The sequence below is a fragment of the Carlito syrichta genome, unplaced genomic scaffold (genome assembly GCF_000164805.1).
Source record: "Carlito syrichta isolate Samal-C Ts95f unplaced genomic scaffold, Tarsius_syrichta-2.0.1 Scaffold314284, whole genome shotgun sequence".
NCBI classification, from domain to species: domain Eukaryota; kingdom Metazoa; phylum Chordata; class Mammalia; order Primates; family Tarsiidae; genus Carlito; species Carlito syrichta.
Window position 1 is genome coordinate 123,074 of NW_007258380.1, and position 20,667 is coordinate 143,740.

Here is a 20,667-nt window from a genome sequence, read left to right on the forward strand (position 1 = left end):
TGCCCAGGTGGGTCTTGAACCCGCGGGCTCAGGCAGTCCACTCACCTCAGCCTCCCAAAGGTGCAGAATTACAGGCTGAGCCACCGAGCCTGGCTGGTTGGGGAAAATTTAAGAATAGTTTTATAGTTTGGTCATATCTTGGTAGAAAAGATTTAACTAAAACTTTACAAATAAACTGATTTCTAAACTTACTTTCAGTCTCCAGACTTATTTTCATTTTCTTTCTCTAGGCCCGGGATTCTAATTGTGTAACTTCCCACAATTCAGCCATTACCCAGTAACCAGTCTGTCTTATTCCTATTGCCCAGATGTATCATTCTTTTTCTTTCCTTCTTTTCTAAGTGCATGTTAAATTAGATTGTTTTTTACCTTAACTGATGAAAAATGCTTGCTTATATTATGTTTGCCCTCTATAACTGATAAAGTCTGTCTCTCTCTTTTTTTTTAAATACAGTGGATTGTCCTGTTTGCAGGGTTAACATTCCAGAAAATCACATTAATAAGCACTTAGATAGCTGTTTGTCACGTGAAGAGAAGAAGGAAAGCCTGAGAAGGTAAGAAAATTGAGTATAGCCATGGAGCTCCTTTAGCTAGATGACTCTAGTGCTTTATAAACTTGAAAAAAAAATATAGTATTCATTTTATCCTGGTGATCAGTTGTCATATTCCGTTTCCCACTTGCTTTTTTCTTTAATCCTATTGGCCAGCTCTTCTAATTTGTCTCCTATTGTTCTTTTCTCAACTCCCACTTTGCCAAATATAATTAGTTATATTGAATATTTAGTCTGCTACTAAATTTTGACTTAATAAGAAATTAGTAACTTAGAATTCAATTCTTTTAAAGTTTATTTTCTTCTCAGAATTTTAGAACTATCGCAAAGCCCTTTGGCCAAATAAATCAAGATTAAGCACAGAATATAGAACATGTGAAATCTTTCTTTGTTTCTTAGGATGCTCAGAACTTTAAAACATTTAAATAGAATTTTTCAAAACTGTATTTATTTTTAACTAGGCAATTGCATACACATGATACAAGAAGGTGCAAAAGGGTATGTATGCAATGTCATGTCTCCCCCTCCCAACCTCTCAGGTGACATAACTAATAAATTGTCAGCTCAATAGTTGCACCTAAACTACGGTGCTATTCTACCTCCCTTGTACACTCAAGCAACAATAATTTCTTCAAATCCACTATTGATATACATATAAGTTGTTCAGGAATAAAATTTTAATCAGAGTTAAATTGCAAGATATTAAGGAATCAGTAGTCAATGAAGATAGCAACAAAGTAGATGCTGCAAATTAAATGAGTCTGGTGAGGAAAGGTGGAAGAGAAATGAGATGTTAGTTTTGGGAAAGGAGAAAGCAGCCAGAGCAAGGGAAAATTTTGTTTGTAAAAGTAGGGGTTGTTTCAATCTCTTTCCTTCCAGTGGCTCCAGGAAGAGAGCAGGTGATAAATGGAACAAAATGGGAGTACAAGAGATCAAGAGTCCAGTAATGAGGTTATCCTTGACACTCAGAAGGGATTCTTCTGAAACAGAAGGAAAAGGGAAGAGAATAGGTGATGATTCGGAGAGATGTGAAAAAGGAGAGAAGGGAAGCTGAAGAGATTAATAGCATCTGCGAAGTAGGGGTGAATAGAATGTTAGCTTTTATGTTTGATTTGTTTTAAAGGACTTAGAAGAATATTTTCTAATTAATAAGACAGGGCCATCTTACTCTTTTTTATAATTAAAGAAAAGGTGTCGCTTTATGAGTAAATTTGGTATGAATGCTGGTTCCAAAGTACAGAGTCATGCTGTTATAATTTCAAAAAACTAACATATAAAGCACAATGATGCTTTATTAATTTATGGTGGGATATGTATTTGAGTCCAAACCTGGGGCAGTCTTACATGCACAATACTCCCACCTAGTGGTTAAGTTTGTTGAGGAGAATAAAATTGAGATTTTTTTAAGTTGCTTAGTTGGAATGAATGAAGCTGTGTAGTCCTAAGGATTACTTTCCATAAGCCATGAGAATCTGATGCGATCTGCTTTTGCTTTTCTCTTTTGAATTGTTTCTTTTTAAAGAATGAGTTGGACATACAAAAGCTGAGTATTTTCTCCTTGAAGAGTGAGAAATCAGCACTGATACTCTTGCTTGGTTTCCTTTTCTTCTAGATGCATGTGTCATATTTCTGACCCATTTAGTGCTGTCAAAGACATACTCGTCCATGTGTAATTAAGTTCTAATAGTGCTTCCAAATCCTGCTTCAAAGAATGCCAATAGTCTGTCAGTTGCTGTGTAGTATAACTTAGAAGCACTGCCTACTACATCACCCTCTTCGTATATTAAAGGCTCTGAGAAGGCCTGTATTAAGGATAGCTGTTGGGTTTTGTTAAATTCAGTAATTCCTAAATTTGTCCCCCAAACCTTTTCATACACATAACTCCCATCCTGTAAAAACTAGTGTTTCTGAAGACCCATTGAGGGAACCATTGAGCCACATCTCTCTTTAGTTATATCCTGACCCTGTAGTCTGATCACATAAAGGAGATCCTTCCAGTTTTTCAGTTTTCTCCACTACATCCTGACAGGTCATCTCCTGGATGTGAATGACAGCCCTTAACACTTCCATATAAAATCATGTCAGAAGTGATTCAAAGAATGCGCTCTTCCTTTGATGTCCTCCGAGTTTTGAGGCTTCCTAAATATGTTACTCAGTTCCACTGAGTTATGGAAGAAAGATCAATGTTATTCTCATATTTGGGGAAATATTTATCAGGCTTTATATTTTAAAATTTTTGATAGAAATTGTTGATCTTTGGTGGTGCTTTTATTGCAAAGACCAGGGAGCAGTACAGTTCTTCATTAGAATTGTGCAGTCATAGTTTAATCATCAATCCTTGAGAATTGTTTTAGATACATACAGACTTAATGAATTGTCTCTCCCTGTGTGCTTGTATAAACACCTACGAAATGGTTCAGCTATTGCTACCTACTGTGATTTTATTTTGCCATAGTTTTATTAGTCTTGTAGAGTTCAATGGGCTGTCATTATAAAAAGAGTAATTTTTCAGAAAAATATAATGTGTTGGGGGTTTGCAGGTCTTTACACAGCTAAGTAGTTACTTCAGGCTTTTAGACTTTATTAATAGAGCATAAAATGCATACTTCAGGCAGGGAATGGTACTGTTGGTTAACAACAGAGTGTTTTGTTGTTTTCCGACTATATTCAACAATATGTTTCTAAGTATGACTTTTGGGCTTACGCTGAAGAACCTTGTTGAAAATAGAGATTTGAGGTCTCTACTTCAGACCTAAACTACAACTGGTGGATGGTATAGAGAAGAGACCGAGAATCTGCATTTTAAATAGCTCTCCAGGTGATTCTGAGGGACCCAGATTTTAGGAAGAACAGCCGTGTATGAACTAATTAAATACAAATCCTTTCTAAAAGCATCTTCATTGGATAAATCTGTTACTTTCAAGTTTTTATTAATTATCACCTGAATTTTTCCTATTGAACATTTATTTGTTAAGCACCTAATTCCCATAGAGCATGCTATAAATTAGATGAAATGGATTAAAACTCACTACAGAGTTCCTGTTTATGAAATTGTCTCAAGTCATTGATACTTTTAGGTAGCTTGAATTCTAGTCACTTTAAGAAATAAAGTTTATTAACTATGTTTTCTTTTTATGGAGAGAGTAGGAGAAAGTAATTAAGTGTGGCTTTGTTGTAGTTAAAATTATTTAGTGCTTATTTGTATTACTTATATAAATAGAACAAAAAGTTAAGTGGTGATTTTGTTACAGTTATTATAATGTCATATATGTTTATTAATGTAAGTAGTTGTAGTTGAAGAGAATAGAATCCTGTTGTATTTTTTATTGTTTTTATTTGTGTTCTTTGAAGATGATACCATGAGAATGTTATCTACTTGTCAACTTTCTGAATTCTTTTTTCATTGGTGATAATGATTTGGGTAAAGCAACCATCCTAACAAGTCTTCTATTACTCCTCTAGTGCCTTTGCAAAATGAGTGCCTTGGGCTTGAGGGGGCCACTTTGCCTGTGAATCAGAACTTTTTTTAAAGATGCCGTATGTGATAATATATCCTTAAATACATAGACTCAATAGCATTTACACTCTAATCGTCCGAGATAACTGGCTTTTAAAGGGGTTTTGCATGGCAACTGTGGACAAATGGCAGGAAAAACATGGTTTAAGGAGATGGAGAATTGAATAGGTCTATATACGTGTGATTCTAAGTGAAGTCCTCGTGGCATTATTTCACAAGCCTTCCACATATGCCTTTCACATCTTCATCTTTAGGTTTGATTTCTTTTTGAGACATAAGTCTCTCATTTCTGTATTTCATATGTGTTGTGTTAGATGCTTAACTTTATCCACTAACTTGATTCATCTTCTCTTCCCTTTTTATCTTAATTATTCTACCGTTCTCTCAGGCACCCAGGTACTAAGTTAGAAGATAAATTTCCATTTTACATGAAAAGCATTTGATAATTCACAGTAATCCTCAGAGATCTCTTTTTCCCTTTACAGTTCTGTTCACAAAAGGAAGCCACTGCCCAAAACTGTGTATAACTTGCTCTCTGATCGTGATTTAAAGAAAAAGCTGAAACAGCATGGATTATCTACTCAAGGAAATAAACAACAGCTCATTAAAAGGCACCAAGAATTTGTGCACATGTACAATGCCCAGTGTGATTCTTTGCATCCTAAATCAGGTAAAATAGTAAAACAGTGAGTTAGGCTTACCCTCTGGACAAAGCAATTTTGTGTATCTCAGAGATTATAAACCATAGAAAAATTTTTTTAAATGAATAAATTTTTTGTAATAGATAAGACATGCAAATATATTTCTTCAAGAGGTACCTAGAGTATACTCTGGTAAGCCAGCATTCCTCTCAGCCTGTTTTCTAGTCTCTAAATTCCCTCTCAGAGGCTCCACTATTGCCAGTTGCTCATGCGTCTTTTCAGAGGTAGTATGGTGGTGAAGAGTGGATCTGCAGAGCCTGGGTTACAGTCCTAGTGTTTCAGCTTTATGACTGGGTAACTGTGGTCAAGTTATTTGATATCTCTGTACCTCAGTTTTCTTGTTCGTAAAATAAGGGTTATAATACTACTTGCTCCATAATGTTGTTGAGAGGAATAAATGATAAAATATGTCGAGTGCCCAGCATGGTACCTTAGCAAGTAGTTAGCATTCAGTAAATGTTACCATTATGATGATTATATATAGACATATATCATTTTTGTTATATTACAAAATTATTAGTATTTTGTATAGTACACTATTTAATGGTTGGTCCTTTTTATTAATCCACACACATATTTTGGAGTTCTCTATTATTAGCATATTTAGAATTGCCTAATTTGTTAAGCTCAAAGAATAACATGCCAGTGTAAATGTGCACAAACTATAAGTGAATTATAATTTGGTGAATTATCACAAAGTAAACTTCAAAAAGTGAAAATGCCTTTTTACCCACTACTGAGATCACTGCCAGTGTCGTGCACGTGATCTAAGTAGTGGGTACTGAGTAGAAGTGATCTCAGTAGTAGCTACTCCATCTTCCCCTCCCACTCACTACCTCCTTCATTCTCACATTTGACTACTATCACTTTTTATTTTTTTAGAAAGCAGGATTTATTGAGAGGCAAAAAAGTTCCCACAGTGGGAGGGGACCTGAAGGGGTTGCCCGACTACTGTCACTTCTAACACCATATATTCATTTTGCCTATGTTTGATCTTTAAAAAATGGAATAATAGCCTAGGTGTTCTTTTGCATCTCTCTTCATTTGTACAACATTATAAGATTCATCCATGTTTTTTACGTAGTTGTGTTTTTTTTTCATTTTTGTGCTATATGGTGTTCCAATGTATAGCTATATCCTACTTTATCCATTCAATGGTTAATGGATATCTGGATTTTTTCACTTTTTGTTTATTAAGAATAATGCTGGCTGGGCTTGGTGGCTCAGCCTATAATCCCAGCACTTTGGGAGGCCGAGGCGAGTAGATTGCCTGAGCCCGTGGGTTTGAGACCCGCCCGGGCAACTTGATGAGACTTTGTCTCTACAATAAATAAAAAATTAGCCCAGCGTGGTAGCGTGCACCTGTAGTTCCAGCTACTTGGAAGGCTGAGGCAGAAGGATTGCTAGAGCCCTGCAGGTCAAGGCTGTGGTGGCCGGGGGCGTGCCACTGCACTCCAGTCTGGGTGACAGAGTGAGAATAATGCTGCTATGGATTATCTTTTACATGTCTGTTGGTGCACATAGGAACATAGTACTTTGGGATATATATACCTAAGAGTGGAATTGCTGTTATATATTTGCAGATGTTCAGCTTTCATGGATATAGCCAAAAACTCAACACCAATGTACTTTTTTTAAAAATCAAAATAAGAAATTTCTTTTATTGAAAATGGCATGTCTATAATTATTTTTTGATTGTTTTTTTTTTTTTTTTTTTGTACTTAAATTTTCTCTTTTTAGGGGACAGGTGGTTTAGAAATTTTCCTAGAAGTGCCCTTGGCAGATTTAAATGCTGTTGCTGTTACTATTTTTAGCTAGCCTCATTTTCTCATTTTCTTTCTTTTTTTCTTTCCTTCCTTCCTTCCTTCCTTCACCATTGTGTACTTTCACGTCACCACTGACCCTTCACGTCACCACTGACAGCTTTCCATTTTAGCTATTATAGTGGGTCAGTATTACTTTTAAATTTATGTTTTCCTAATGACTTACAAGTTCAGCACATTTTTATATGGGTATTGGCTATCAGGCTATTCTCTGGTAAAATACCTGTTTAAAACAGTCTTATGCTTAGTTTTCCTATGCTGTGGGTCTATATTTTTCTTATTTATGGGAGTACTTGACATTTTCTGGTTACACATCTTTTGCCAGATATATTATACTTAATTCTTTCTCTATTTTATCTTTTTACTCTTTTAATCATACCATTTGAAGAGTAGAATTTCTTAATATAATTTGATTCTTTATACTTTTCATTTTGGTTATTGCTTTTTATATTCTAGTCTACTGTAAGATCATGAGGATATTCTCTTGTTTTCTTTTAAAAGATTTATTGATTTTTGTTTGTTTGTTTGTTGTTTGTTTTTTGAGTTGGAGTCTCACTCTTTCACCCAGACTGGAGCCTCGACCTGTTGGGCTCCGGTGATGAAAAGATTTATTGATATGCTACATTTCAATCTACAATTTATCTGGAATTGATTTTACCATTATTGTAAAGTTTTTTTTGTTTTTTTCTTTTCTTTTTGATTTATTGTAGAGACAAGGTCTTACCAAGTTGCCCAGGCTGTTCTTGAACTCTGGGCTCAGGCAGTCCTCTTGCCTCAGCCTCCCAAAGTGCTGGGATTACAGACATGAGCCACTGTGCTTGGCCTAGTTTTGTTTTTTTTTTTCCATACAGATAGTGAGTTGATGATGTAGCACCATTTATTGAAAAACTATAATTTCCCCACTGAAGTGTCAGAAGTCTTGGCAATTCAGCTAACTGAATCAGCTCATTGTATATATATGGGCCTGGATATTGTTTTTTTCTTTTTTCTTTCTGTTTTTTCCCCATTAGGCCATTTATTCTTGTGCCAGGAGCACACTGTCTTAAAATTTTATACATATTTTATAGTAGGTCTTTTGCTATCTGGTAATGTGGTTCCTCAAGCATTGTAGTTTATCGAGATTGCCTTGGTTTTTCTAGGCCCTTTGTCTATACGTTTTCCTTTTTTCTTTTTTTGAGTTGGAGTCTCACTCCATCGCCCAGGCTGGAGTGCAGTGGCACGCTCCCGGCCACTGCAGCCTCGACCTGCTGGGCCCCGGCTATCCTTCCACGTAGCTGGAATTACAGGCGTGCACTGCCATGCCCGGCTAATTTTTGATTTATTGAAGAAACAAGGTCTCGCCAAGTTGCCCAGGCAGGTCTTGAACCCGTGGGCTCAGGCAATCCACTCGCCTCGGCCTCCCAAAGTGCTGGGATTACAGGCTGAGCTACTGAACCCTTCCTACATTTTCATGTACATTTTAGAAAAAGCCTGTACATTTCTGTCAAGAAACAAAAAGCTGCTTAGATTTTAATTGGATCTGTAGATAAATTTTGGAATAGTTGATATGTGTATAGTATTTCAGCCTTCCCAATTCATAAATATGGTTTATCCCTTTACTTGCTTTGAGTTTTGTCAGCAGTGTTTTGTGGTTTTCAGTTTTCAGTAATGTTTTATAGTTTTCACTTTTGTAGTTTTGCACACATCTTGAAAAGAGTTATTGTTAGATATCTGATGTCTTTAATGCACTAGTAAATGGTATTCTCTTTTAAAGTGTCAATTTTTGTTTGTATTGTAGAAAAATACAGCTGATTTTTATATATTGTCCTTGTATCCAATGGCTTGTCACTTTTTGTGTGTGCCTTTTTTATTGTGGTTTTATTTACTCAAAATATATCCTTTTAAGGTGTACAGTTAGATGGGTTTTGACAAGTGTATTGTCATGTAGCCCTCACTGTAATTGAAATGTAGAACATTTCCTTTATCCCTCAAAGTTCCTCTGCCCCTTTGCTGTAAATTCCCTCCACTTTACCCTAAGGCCCCAGGAAACACTGGTCTCTTTTTTACCCCTAAAGTTTTGCCTTTTCTAGACTATCACATAAATAAAATTATATAAATTGTATAATATGCAGTCTTATATATCTGGCTTCTTTTACTTAGCACAGTGCTTTTGAGATTTATCCATTTTGTTGCTTTTTTTACTTGTTTGCTGAGCAGTGTTCCTCTTTTACGGCTCTACCACAGTTTGTATGTCCATTTGCCTATTAATGGAAAGCTGGACTATGTCATTTTTTGACTATTGTAGATAAAGCTCTTTTGAATATGGGTCCACAGATCTTTGTGTAGACGTATGTTTTCATTTCTTTTGGGCAAATACCTAGAAGTAGAATTTCTAGGTCATATAGTAACTATTTTAACATTTCAAGGAACTGCCAGACTGTTGTCTAGGAGCGGCTACACCATTTTGCATTCTACTAGCAGTGTATGAGGGTTCCAATGGCTCCATTCCTTGCCAGCACTTGTTATTCTGTCTTTTTTATTATAGCTATCCTAGTGGATGTGCTGTGTCATTGTGGTATTAATTTGCATTATACTGATTGATTTATTTAATGTTTAATTATTCATCTTTAGTAAAAAATTGTGTTCGCATTTCACTTAAGTTGTTGCATCTACAGTCACAAGTGTTTTGTTTTAAATAATATTCTATTGTTAGCCTTTTAATATCTGTGGGATCTGTGGTGATATACTTTCATTTTTGATATTAGAAATGTATCTTTTTTTCTTGATTGGTCCACTTACAAGTTATCAATTTTTCTAAAGAACTAGTCTTGAGTTTCATTTTTCTCAAATTAATTTTTCATTTTTTTGATCTCCTTTCTATTTCATTGAATTCCAGTATCTTTTTTAAAAATTCCAGTCTTTTATTATTTCCTTCTTCCTACTAACTTTGGGTTTAATTTGGTCCTCTTTTCCTAGCTTGCTATGGTAGAAGTTTAGATAATTAATATCATATTATTTTACATATGTAGTTTTAAAAATACACATTTTTCTCTAAGTTCTATGTAACCTGCATCCAAAAACATGGATAGGTTGTATTTGCCTTTTCATTCAGTTAAAATTTTTCTAATTTTTGTTTTTTCTTTGACCTGTAGGTTATGTAGAAGTGTTGTTTAATTTTTAAATTTGTGGATATTTCCTAAATATATTTTTATTGCTAATTTTTCATTTAGTTCCATGATGACCAAAGAACTGTTTTGTATGATTTTAGATATTTTATGTTTATTAAGAAATTTTTTTCTTTTTTGAGTTGGAGTCTCACTCTGTCACCCAGACTGGAGTGCAGTGGCCGCTCCTGGCCACCACAGCCTCGACCTGCTGGGCTCCGGCGATCCTTCCGCCTCAGCCTTCCAAATATCTGGAACTACAGGCACAGGCTACCACGCCCAGCTAATTTTTTGATTTATTGTAGAGATGAGGTCTCACCAAGTTGTCCAGGCGGGTCTCGAACCCGTGGGTTCAGGCAATTCACTCACCTCGGCCTCCCAAGGCGTGGGATTAAGAAATTTTGTAACTCAGTATTAGGTCTTTCTCGTGAGTATTCCATAAGCACTTGAAAAGTTTGCATTTTTTTTACAATTATCTATGAATGTTAGTTGTAAAGTTGCTTCAAGTCTCCTACATCTTTGTTGATATTCTGTTTACTGATTCTATCAGCTACTGAGAGAGGATTTTTGAAATCTCCAACTATATTTATAGATTTCCTATTTTCCTCTCAGTATTTTCAATTTTTTGCTGTTTTCAATCTCTTAAGTAGTGTTATGTCTTCTTGGTGAGTTAGCCTGTTTCTTACTATGACATATTTGTCTTTGTTTCTGGTAATAATCTTTATCTCAAGATCTTTTGTATCTGGTAATTAGTATAGCTGCTCTAATTTATCTTATTTCATTAATTTTCTTTAAGCCTATTGCATCACTGTATTTAAACAGTTTTTACTTTTTTTTTAAAAGCAGTTTATGGTTTGGATTTTATTTTTAAATTTAATTTGCCAAGTTTTGCCATTAAATTTAAGGGTTTAAACTATTTTAATTTAATTTCATTTATTCTATTTGGTTGGGTTTATGTTACTATCTTCCCCCCTTCTTTTTTTTTTGTTTATCCTATCTATTCTTTGTTTTTTTCTTTCTTGTTCTGTTTTCTTTTTAGTTGAGTGTTTTTAGTTTCTATTTTTATCTCTTTCTCTCTCTCTCTCTTTTTGTTTTGAGTCAGGGTCTTACTCTGGTTGCCCAGGCTAGAGGGCAGTGGTGCAGTGGCATGATCATGGCTCAACCCAGCCTTGACCTCCTGGGCTCAGGTGATCCTTCCACCTCAGCTTCCTGAGTTGCTGGTACTACAGGTGTGTGCCATTACACCTGGCTATCTTTTTGAAATTTTGTGGAGACGAAGTCTCACTATGTCGTCTAGGCTGGTCTTGTGCTCCTGGACTCAAGCAATCCTTCCATCTTGGCCCCCAAAGTGCTGAGCCACCGTGCCCAGCCCCATTTTATCTCTCTTATTAGGTATACTTTGTTTTGGATGATTATTCTAGTTTACCATATGCGTTTTTAACTTATCACAGTCTACATTGAAATAATATTTATACTACTTTATGTATAACGTAAGGACTTTAAGACTTCCATCCTTTGTATTATTGTTATTGTAGATTTTTCTTCTACATATGTTAAAAACCCCATGATTCCTTGTTACCATTTTTGCTTTAAACTATTTTTTAAAAAGAAACTAAAAAATGGAACAGAAAGTCTATGTTTATGCATTTACCATTTTCACTCTTATTTTATTTCTTTGTATAGGTATAGGTATAGGTTTCTATCTGGTGTCATTTTCTTTTGTCTGAAAAATTTTATTCAGTATTTCTTGTTGTGAAAGTGTACTGTTGAGACAAATTCTCTTAGTTTCTATTTACATGAAAAAGTCTTAATTTTGCGTTCTTTAAAAAAAATACTTTTCATTTGGGAATAATTTCTAAATTAAGGAAAATTGAAGGACTATCATAAATAACATATATTATACCTTTTATACAGAATCACCTATTATTTTATGAATTTGCTTTGTGAATTACTGTTTTTTTGAATGTGTGTGTGTATAGGTTTAAAACTATCTGAGAATAGTATAATCTTTACTCTTTATATACTTCTTTGTATAGTTCCTAAGAAAAAGGATATTCTCTTTTATTGGGTACAATTTCAGTAAATTAAACTTGTTATTATAATACTTTTATTTAATCTATCATCTCTATTCCAGTTTTCTCAATAGACTCAGTAATAGCCTTTATAGATTTTTATTTTTCCTGTAGTACATGATCTAGTTTTGAGTCACACATTGCTTTTAGTGGTAATATCTTTAACCTTTTGTGCTCAGAGAAATCTCACAGATAACCTACCTGGAACTAACCATGCTTTTTTACAAAATAGTAAGTAATGAATCGTATATTAAATAGTATAGCATTTCAACCGATTATTTTATTGTAACGATATTTGGCTTTTAATAGACTTTTGGACATTGAGGTACTTATTTATGGCAAAAAAATCAACATTTTATATCTTTCTTTCTAGCATATGGTAACATGTGAAGCAGTCACCGACATGCATTGTAGGTTCATTGATACATGCTGTGCAATAGTAATTTGTTTGATGTCTTCCACCTGGTGTTTTTCTATTCAAAAAGATGATGCAGTCTGAGAAACTCTGTTTCTTTTTATTGGTAAAATCAAGATATGGTTACCAGCTGTGCTTGTTGCATCTCGGTGTCTTCTAGGCAATTTCAGTAGGTGAAGCTTGGAAATACATGTGTACATGTACATATACACACATGGGTATGTAGATACACGTGCATGTATGCAGGTATACTCAATGTGTGTGTGTGTGTATTGGTATGTTCTTACATATATACACATGTAAATCCATTTGTACTTATGTGTTTTAGAGATCATAAGAACATACCAATACCTCCTTTCAGTCCAACCCCACAGGGGTTTCTCCATTCCACGTTTGTGTTTCCTCTTTTTCTCACAGTGAGAATCCTCCTTCCCGACAGGATTGTAACACATTTACTATTTTGTTTAATTCTCTAATACATCTAAAATAGTTTCAGAACTGCTTCATCTTTACTACTACTTCACTACAAAACAGATCTGTAGGAAGGAATTCAGGATTTATTTTAGTTCTCTCTGTGCAGCCTTCCATGTTTGTTCCCCCAACCCCACCTCATCCCTGCCTGCCCATTGCCTCCAGTGAGGGTCTGAAGTTTAGTATTGTGTCCATAAGTTTCTTTTTACTTCCTTCAGGGTGGTTATGTTGTCTGATACACAGTTGGGTTTACTTGTTTTATTTTGTTTCCGGTTCTTGTTGTTTACTTCTTCCTTCTAATTATAAGAAATTAATAACTTAAATGTAACATTTATACTACTAAAAAGATGTATTCTTATGGTGGACCAACTGCTATTACGAAAGTATTACATATAGTAGCAGTTTTCTTTTGTCTCCAGTGCTTTCCTCTTTGCTTGTTGGATCATTTTCATGATGGTAGATTTAAAGTTCTTATTGGATAATTCTAACAACTGAGTTATCTTAGTGTTGGCATCTTTGTCTTTTTTCATTCAGGTTGTGATTTTCCTGGTTCTTAGTATGACAACTTTTTTGTCATTTTTTTTTTTTTTTTTTTTTTTTTTTTTAGTCGGGGTCTCACTCTGTCTCCCAGGCTGGAGTGTAGTGGCATGTTCATGGCCACCGGAGCCTCGACCTGCTGGGCTCAGGCAATCCTTCCACCTCAGCCTTCCAGGTAACTAGAACTACAGGCACATGCCACCACACTTGGCTAATTTTTTGATTTGTTGTAGAGACGAGGTGTCACCAAGTTGCCCAGGCTGGTCTTGAAGCCCTAGGCGCAGGCAATCCTCTCGCCGCCTCCTCCCAAAGTGCTGGGATTATAGGCGTAAGCCACCATGCCTAACCTTTTTTAGAAAATTGTATTCTGGACATTTTAAGTATACTATTGTGAGATTCTAGATCCTATTTAAATATTCTAGTGTTGCAGGAAGTCACCTTGTTTAAGTTTAATGTGCAGATTCTGGCCTACTTTTGTAGGCTGCAGTTCTAATGACAATTTAGTTCCCAGGTTCCTTGCAGTGTTATTCTGGTTTACTTTATTTAGTTGCTACCTGGAGGCCACTATGAAAACCTGGATTTCCACGTTGTGGTTCAGTTTTCAAACCTTTTGGCATACTAATTGTAAACAGTTTCATGTGTGATTTGGCCTGGTATGTAGTCAGGATTTCCTAGATAGGCTTAAAGAATTCTTTTCTCCAGGTTTCTTCTGTTTGAGATTCTCCCCTAATCACTAGTAGAGAGGGTGAAGGTGCCACCTGCCACCACCAGGTGTGGGGTGAAGTCTGGGCTCCTCACTAGGCCACCACTGACACTGTTGTGGGGAAGGACGGTCTGCCTCAGGCCTCCTGCCACCGCTGGTTGGCAGTCTGTACTCTCCACTTGTTCCGTGATAACATTGCAGGGAGTGGGAAGCGTCAGCAGTGTTTAGCTTGGGTAGGTTAGGTATTGTTAAAAAGGTTTTGGGGCGCCCCCTTTTATATTCCTTTGCTTAGAGGGAGTAGGTTTTTCTTGGGACTTTTCTGTCTGTGCCTGTCTGTGGTTTTGGGCTTCTCTAGAGCCTAGTCTGGATTATATAGAATATAAAAAGAAAACCCAAGTCTGGGCGCGGTGGCTCACGCCTATCATCCCAGCACTTTGGGAGGCTGAGGTGAGGTGAGAGGATTACCTGAGCCCATGGGTTCGAGACCAGCCTGGGATACTTGGCGAGACCTCATCTCTACAATAAATTTTTAAAAAATTAGCCAACCTGGTGGCACATGCCTGTGGTTCCAGCTACTTGGAAGGCTGAGGTGGAAGGATCACCTGAGTCCAGCAGGTCGAGGCAGCGGTGGCTGTGAGCATGCTACTGCACTCTGGCCTAGGCGGCAGAGTGCGACTCCAACTCAAAACAACAAAAAGAAAACCCAGAGAACTTAGTGCTTTGTCATTTCTCCAATTCTGAGGTCAGTTCATCTTCCTCTTTCTGCCTTTCAGAGCTCTCTAAGAATTACCTGTTATATACAGGGTTTTTAGTTGTGCTTAGTAGGGAAGAATAGAGAGAAATGAGTCTAATCTACCTTGTTCAGAATCAGAAGTTCTTTTCATGTATTTTAAATTTCCGTTTTGGGTGTAGACTCGTTTAAGATTGCTGTGTCTTCTTAGTAAATTGGGTCCCTTTATCGTTATATAATTTCTCTCATTATCCTTGATACCATTCATTGTTCTAAAACCTGTTTTGCCTCATATTAATGTAGCTACTCCAGGTTTTTTTCATTAGTGTTTACATGATTTATCTCTTTTTATACTTCTATTATTTACTTGCCTTTTTGTTCAAAATGAGTTTTTTTTCAAAGATGTGGGGTACAATTCAGGATTAGGTGTGCAAGTGGACATCATACAGGTCAAGGTTGGGCCTCCCTTTGGTCCCACTTTGCCTGGTTTGAGATCAGGTACCCTTATTGATATTGTGTCCCCCCTCCTCCCCAGGCAGTATCCTGCTACTGCCAATCCCTTTCTTATAGTATTATGGTAAATGTTCAGGGTCCATTTATGAGTGAGAACATGTGGTACTTAGTTCTTTGTTTCTGTGATAGATCACTGAGTACGAAAGTCTCTAATCTGTCCAGTTTGCTGCAGAGTTCATGTTTGTCCTTCTTTATGACTGCATAATATTCCATTGTGTATATATACCACATTTTTTTTTTTTATCCAGTCCAGTTTCAATGAGCAGCACGGTTGGTTTCATGTTTTTGCTATTGTGAATGGTGTTGCAGTAAACATGCATGTGCAGGTATCTTTTATGTAGAATGATTTGAGTTCCTCTGGGTGTATTCCCAGTAGGGGGATTGCTGGGTCAAAATGGTTTCTTTTTGATAACAGAGTTTGGACTTGCTTTTTTTTTAAAAAAAAAATCCATGCTGACATTCTCTGTTTCTTAATTAATGCTCTTAGAAAATTTACATTTAATTTAAGTATTGATGCAGTTGGCTTTATTTTAGTTTTTTGGCTGCTTTAGTTTTCCTTCATAGAGGTTAATGTTAAACAAACAGATAATTCTCTTTTAGAATAGTTAAAAATAAGAAAAACTAGTTTTTCTAATGACCTTCAGGTTTACCATTTCCAGTACTCTTCATTTCTTCTGAGAGAGATGAGTTTCTTTCTGGTTCTTCTACTTGAAAAACTTCCTTTAATACTTTTTAGTGGAGGTCTGCTAATAATACATTCCCTCAATTTGTGTTTTTTTCTAGAAAGTATTTCTCTTTCACTTTTGAAAGATATTTTCATTGTTATAGAATTATGGATTGGCAGGGGTTTTTTCAACACTTTAAAGATGTTGCTCCAGTGTCTTCTGACTTCACTTGTTTCTGACAGGAAGTGTGATGTAATTCTTGGTTTTTAAAAAATGTAACATACCTTTTTTCTCTATCTGGCTTCATAGTTTTCTCTTTGTGTCTATGTGCATGTTGTTGTTATTTATTTATTTTTTTTTTGAGTTAGAGTCTCGCTCTGTCACCCAGACTGGAGTGCAGTGGCCGCTCCCGGCCACTGCAGCCTCAACCTGCTGGGCTCCGGCGATCCTTCCTCCTCAGCCTTTCGAGTAGCTGGAACTACAGTCGCGTGCTACCACGCCCGACTAATTTTTTGATTTATTGTAGAGATGAGGGCTCACCAAGTTGCCCAGGCGGGTCTCGAACTCGTGGGCTCAGGCAATTCACTCACCTTAGCCTCCCAAGGCATGGGATTACAGGCTGAGCCACCGAACCTGGCTGTTGTTATTTTTATATCTATGTTGCTTGATCTTTGAATTTCTTGCAGTTGTAGTTTGACATCTTTCATTATGTGTGACATTCTGGCCATTAATTCTTTGACTGTTTCTTTTCTTCTTTCTTCTCCTGTGATTTCTATTACATATTTATGGTATATTTTTTTCATGTTGTCCCATAGCTCTTAGGAGGCTCTGTTCTGTTGTGGGTTTTACACCCTCCTCCCTTTTTTTTTTTTTCTTTCTGTGTTGTATATTAATATACAATCTAAAATTTAGGTATCTAAATGAGATAATACCAATCTTATTTCAGGTTCATTGATTCTTTTTTTAGCTGAATCAAGTTATCTCTGTTATTGTGGGTTTTTTTAGTCTAGCATTTTTGTTTACTTCTTTCTAAGGAAAGAATTTCTAGTGAAGTGCTCCTTCTGTTCATGCATGTTCACCATTTCTACTAGATTCCTTAGCCTATTAATCGTAATTATTTTAAATTTCTTATCTGATAATTCTAACATTTGGGTGATATCTGAGTTTAGTTTTGTTATTTGTTTGCTTGCTTTTTCATGTATTTTATGTTTTGGTTGAAAGCCAGACTTTGTATGTAAGAATATAAACATTGAAGTAAATAGTATTTGTGTCTAGTAATGGATGTGTCTCCTTTTCTGCTAGGCCTTTATTTCTAAAGTTGAGTAAGTCTAATCAGGAGTTGAACTTGAGTTTGAGTTGTTGTTGCTATTGTTGCCTGCAGTTCACCACCAATTATATATTCCTTGAGAATGTTCTTGTGCTTAGGTTGGTGGCGATTAAGTTGCCAGATTTTGTGTTGTGTTGGAGTCTCACTCTGTTGTTTAGGCTGCAGTGCAGTGGCATGCTCTTGGCTACCCCAGTGTCGACCTGTTAGGCTCTGGCGATCCTTCTACCTCAGGCTTCCAGGTAGCCAGAACTACAGGAACGTGCTACCATGCCTGGCTAATTTTTTTGTGTGTTGTGGCGATGAAGACTTGCCAAGTTGCCCGGGCTGGTCTTGAACCTGCAGGCTCAGGCAATCCACTCACCTCGGTCTCTCAAAGTGCTCGGATTACAGGCTGAGCCACTGAGCCCAGCCCCCAGATTTTTAAAAAAATTTATCTATAGGTTTTCCTTAGGAGCCTCAGAGAGGGTCTCTCCCCATGTTCATTCCTCTCTAGTGGTAGATTGCTGCTACTTGTCACTTGGAGCATTCTAGGAGGAAAAGAGTGTTCTCTGTTATTTTAATTTAGCGTCCATCTTTTTTTCAAGTCAAAAAAACTTTTATTATAATTAGCATAGTTTATAGAAAAACAAATGTAACAAAGGCATCAGGATTGTACTAAAAAAATACACATTTATACACATTGCTCCACCCCCATCTGGGATCAGGGTCTCGCAACATCAGGCGTAGCAGCTGCATTTGTCTGATGCCTCTTTGCAGATGCAGCCTGGGCACACTTGGCACAGCCCACGGGGCAGCAGAAGCAGCAGCTCTTCTTGCAAGATGTTCATTTGCACTCTTTGTACTTGCAGGAGCCAGCACAGCACAGGAGTCACCAGTGACACAGGAGCAGTTGGGGGTCCATGTTGAGCCCAGGCGAGGTGACAGTTCTAGGCAAGAGGGAAGAGGCAGAGGGGAAGTGGGAACCTGGTAGCTTCTGTCTTAGACAAGTCCTTTGATCCTGCATTTCTAGGGTGAGGCTCATTTTGTGATCTTGCCTCTCCCTCAGTAGCAGGGATCCTCTAGTGATCCAGTTTCCTGACCCTCCTGCAGTGGTAGACGATTTTTTTTTTCTGTTTACTTCCCCCTGCAACAATGGGTATTACCTGAGCCTCTGGGGCAGCAGTTTTGCTGACCTTTCCTCAGTGACTTAATACTTTTGTTTCTTTAGGGATAAAAGCTCTCTCTACTTGGGACTTTGTGTTTCTCCTGCAGTAGGGACTGATTTCTTTTCCCAGGATTGGATCTGGAGAAGACATTTTCTAATTTCCCACCCTTCCTCAATAACAGAGAAACGGAATACTCTTGAGTACACAGTGAGGTCTGTAGAAAATAGTCTGCAAATAAGTATGAATGTCTTGTGTGTCTAAGTCTCTTAGTATATTTTCATGATAGCTCACCCTTGGCCTTTTGCAATTACCCAGAGGTGGGGTAGTCCCAGCTTTTCTCCTGTGTACTGCCCTATGTCAGCCAATCCTTATGACCCACTCTCTTCTAAGACAGCCATCTTTCTTTAGGTTTCCATCTCGTTGGTTGCCTTCTGACTTTAGCTCTGATGGATTCAAGAAAAATTGCGGTTTTATAAATTATCCAGCCTCTTGTGGTCATTAGGGTGAAAGTGATATTATCTCCAGCTCTGTGTAACCTCCTCAGAATCAAACGTCTCCCTGAAAAAGATTTAAGCCCTAAATAGTACCCAGTCCTGATCTAATTTTCTTCATACCTTAGAAGAGGGCATGCCAGATGTTCTCTATCTTGAATGATACTTGTGTTAATGAATTGGATAAAATGCAAATAGTCCCTTTCCCATTATACCCATGATTCAATACGTTTATAAAGGAGAGAAATGCTGGCTGTTCATACTCACAGAGAGATGTGTCAGTTCTACCAGTTTTAAAACATTAAGGGACCAAAAGGCACCTCTCAGTGCTTAAGAAAGATAAACTTTATGTTGAGGCAATTGCATTCTTAAATACAGGAGCCAGCACAGCACAGACCACAAGTGCTGATCTTTCAGCCATTAGCCACCGTGCCTGGCCATATTCCAGATCTCTTTGATTTATGTGATTGGTAACTACATCTACAGGCAAAGGTTCTGGAGGCAAGGACATTAAAGTATGTGGGTTAAGAAAAATTTGAGTAGAGATTATTTCAAATACACAGAAGTAGAGATAAAAGAGTTTACTGATTTCCCCATATACCTACTATCCAGCTTAAAACAATTATCTAACAATCTTACCATTTATAGCTCTCTCTCAGTGGATTATTTTGAAGTATCCTTTTATGTGTAAATGAGTGTAAGGAATTGTGGATTCTTATTCCACATTATATGTATTTTTAAAAATATTTTGACTTTGGTTGAAGAACGATCGTGGCTACTAATTTTGTGCTATTTACATTCAAAGGCATTCATTTAATGTTTGACTGGGTGTATTTCAGATCTCTCTCTCTCTCTCTCTCTCTCTCTCTCTCTCTCTCTTTCTTTTTGAGTTAGGCTCTCATTCTGTTTTCCAGGCTGGAGTGCAATGGGATGATCATGGCTCACTTCAGCCTCCAATACCTTGGGCTCAAGTGATCCTTCTGAGTCAGCCTCCTGAGTGGCTGGGATTACAGGCATGTGCCACCACACCTGGCTACTTTTTAAATTTTTTTTGGAGACAACGTCTTGCTGTGTTACCCAGGCTGGTCTTGAACTCCTGGGCTCAAGCAGTCCTCCCGCCTCAGCCTCCCACAAGTGCTGGTCTTTCAGGCATTAGCCACCGTGCCTGACCGTATTCCTGATCTCTTTGATTTATGTGATTGGTAACTACATCTACAGGCAAAGGTTCTGGAGGCAAGGACATTTTCCCCTGGTATTTGCAGATCTTTCTTTCTCCTTAAACAGTAGCCTGTTATACTGCTTTCAGTTAATTGGAGTTTCAGCAGACATCCCCTAATAATTGAACTCAATCGAACAGATTAATTTTCATACTTCATTGAGACTGCTATTTATACCTACATATTCAAAGAACAAAGCAGAATAACTTGATTTTACTTTACTGGTTGTATTTTGAACTGTTGTACATGTGTAAGAGTTCAGTGTTTAAACTCCATGTTCTTTATTTTTTTAATATTTTATTTTGGAATGATATTAGATTTACAGAGAAATTGCAAAAATAGAACAAGGAGTTTATATATACCTATCACCTATCTTCTTTTTTTTTTTTTTATGTGAGAAAGCAGGATTAATTGAGAGGACAGAAAAACTCCCACAGTGAGAGGGGACCCGAAGGGGTCGCTTATCACCTCACCTATCTTCTAATGTTAAAAACTTAAGTAATCATGGTATAATGACAATAGCCATGCAGTTAACCGTGGTTATATGTTCTTATTTTGACAGCTGCTGAATTAGTTCAAGAAATTGAAAATATGGAGAAGACTAGGATGCGTCTTGAAGCTAGTAAACTCAATGAAAGTGTATGTT

General features: G+C 36.9%; 1 protein-coding gene across 1 annotated transcript in view; it reads left to right on the top strand.

The window, feature by feature from the left end:
- RAD18 (RAD18, E3 ubiquitin protein ligase) overlaps positions 1-20,667 on the top strand; it is a 131,754-nt gene that overhangs the window by 37,190 nt on the left and 73,897 nt on the right. The window contains 3 exon segments of the mRNA XM_021719157.1: positions 455-554; positions 4,554-4,738; positions 20,584-20,660. Coding sequence (XP_021574832.1) covers positions 455-554; positions 4,554-4,738; positions 20,584-20,660 — 362 coding nt within the window.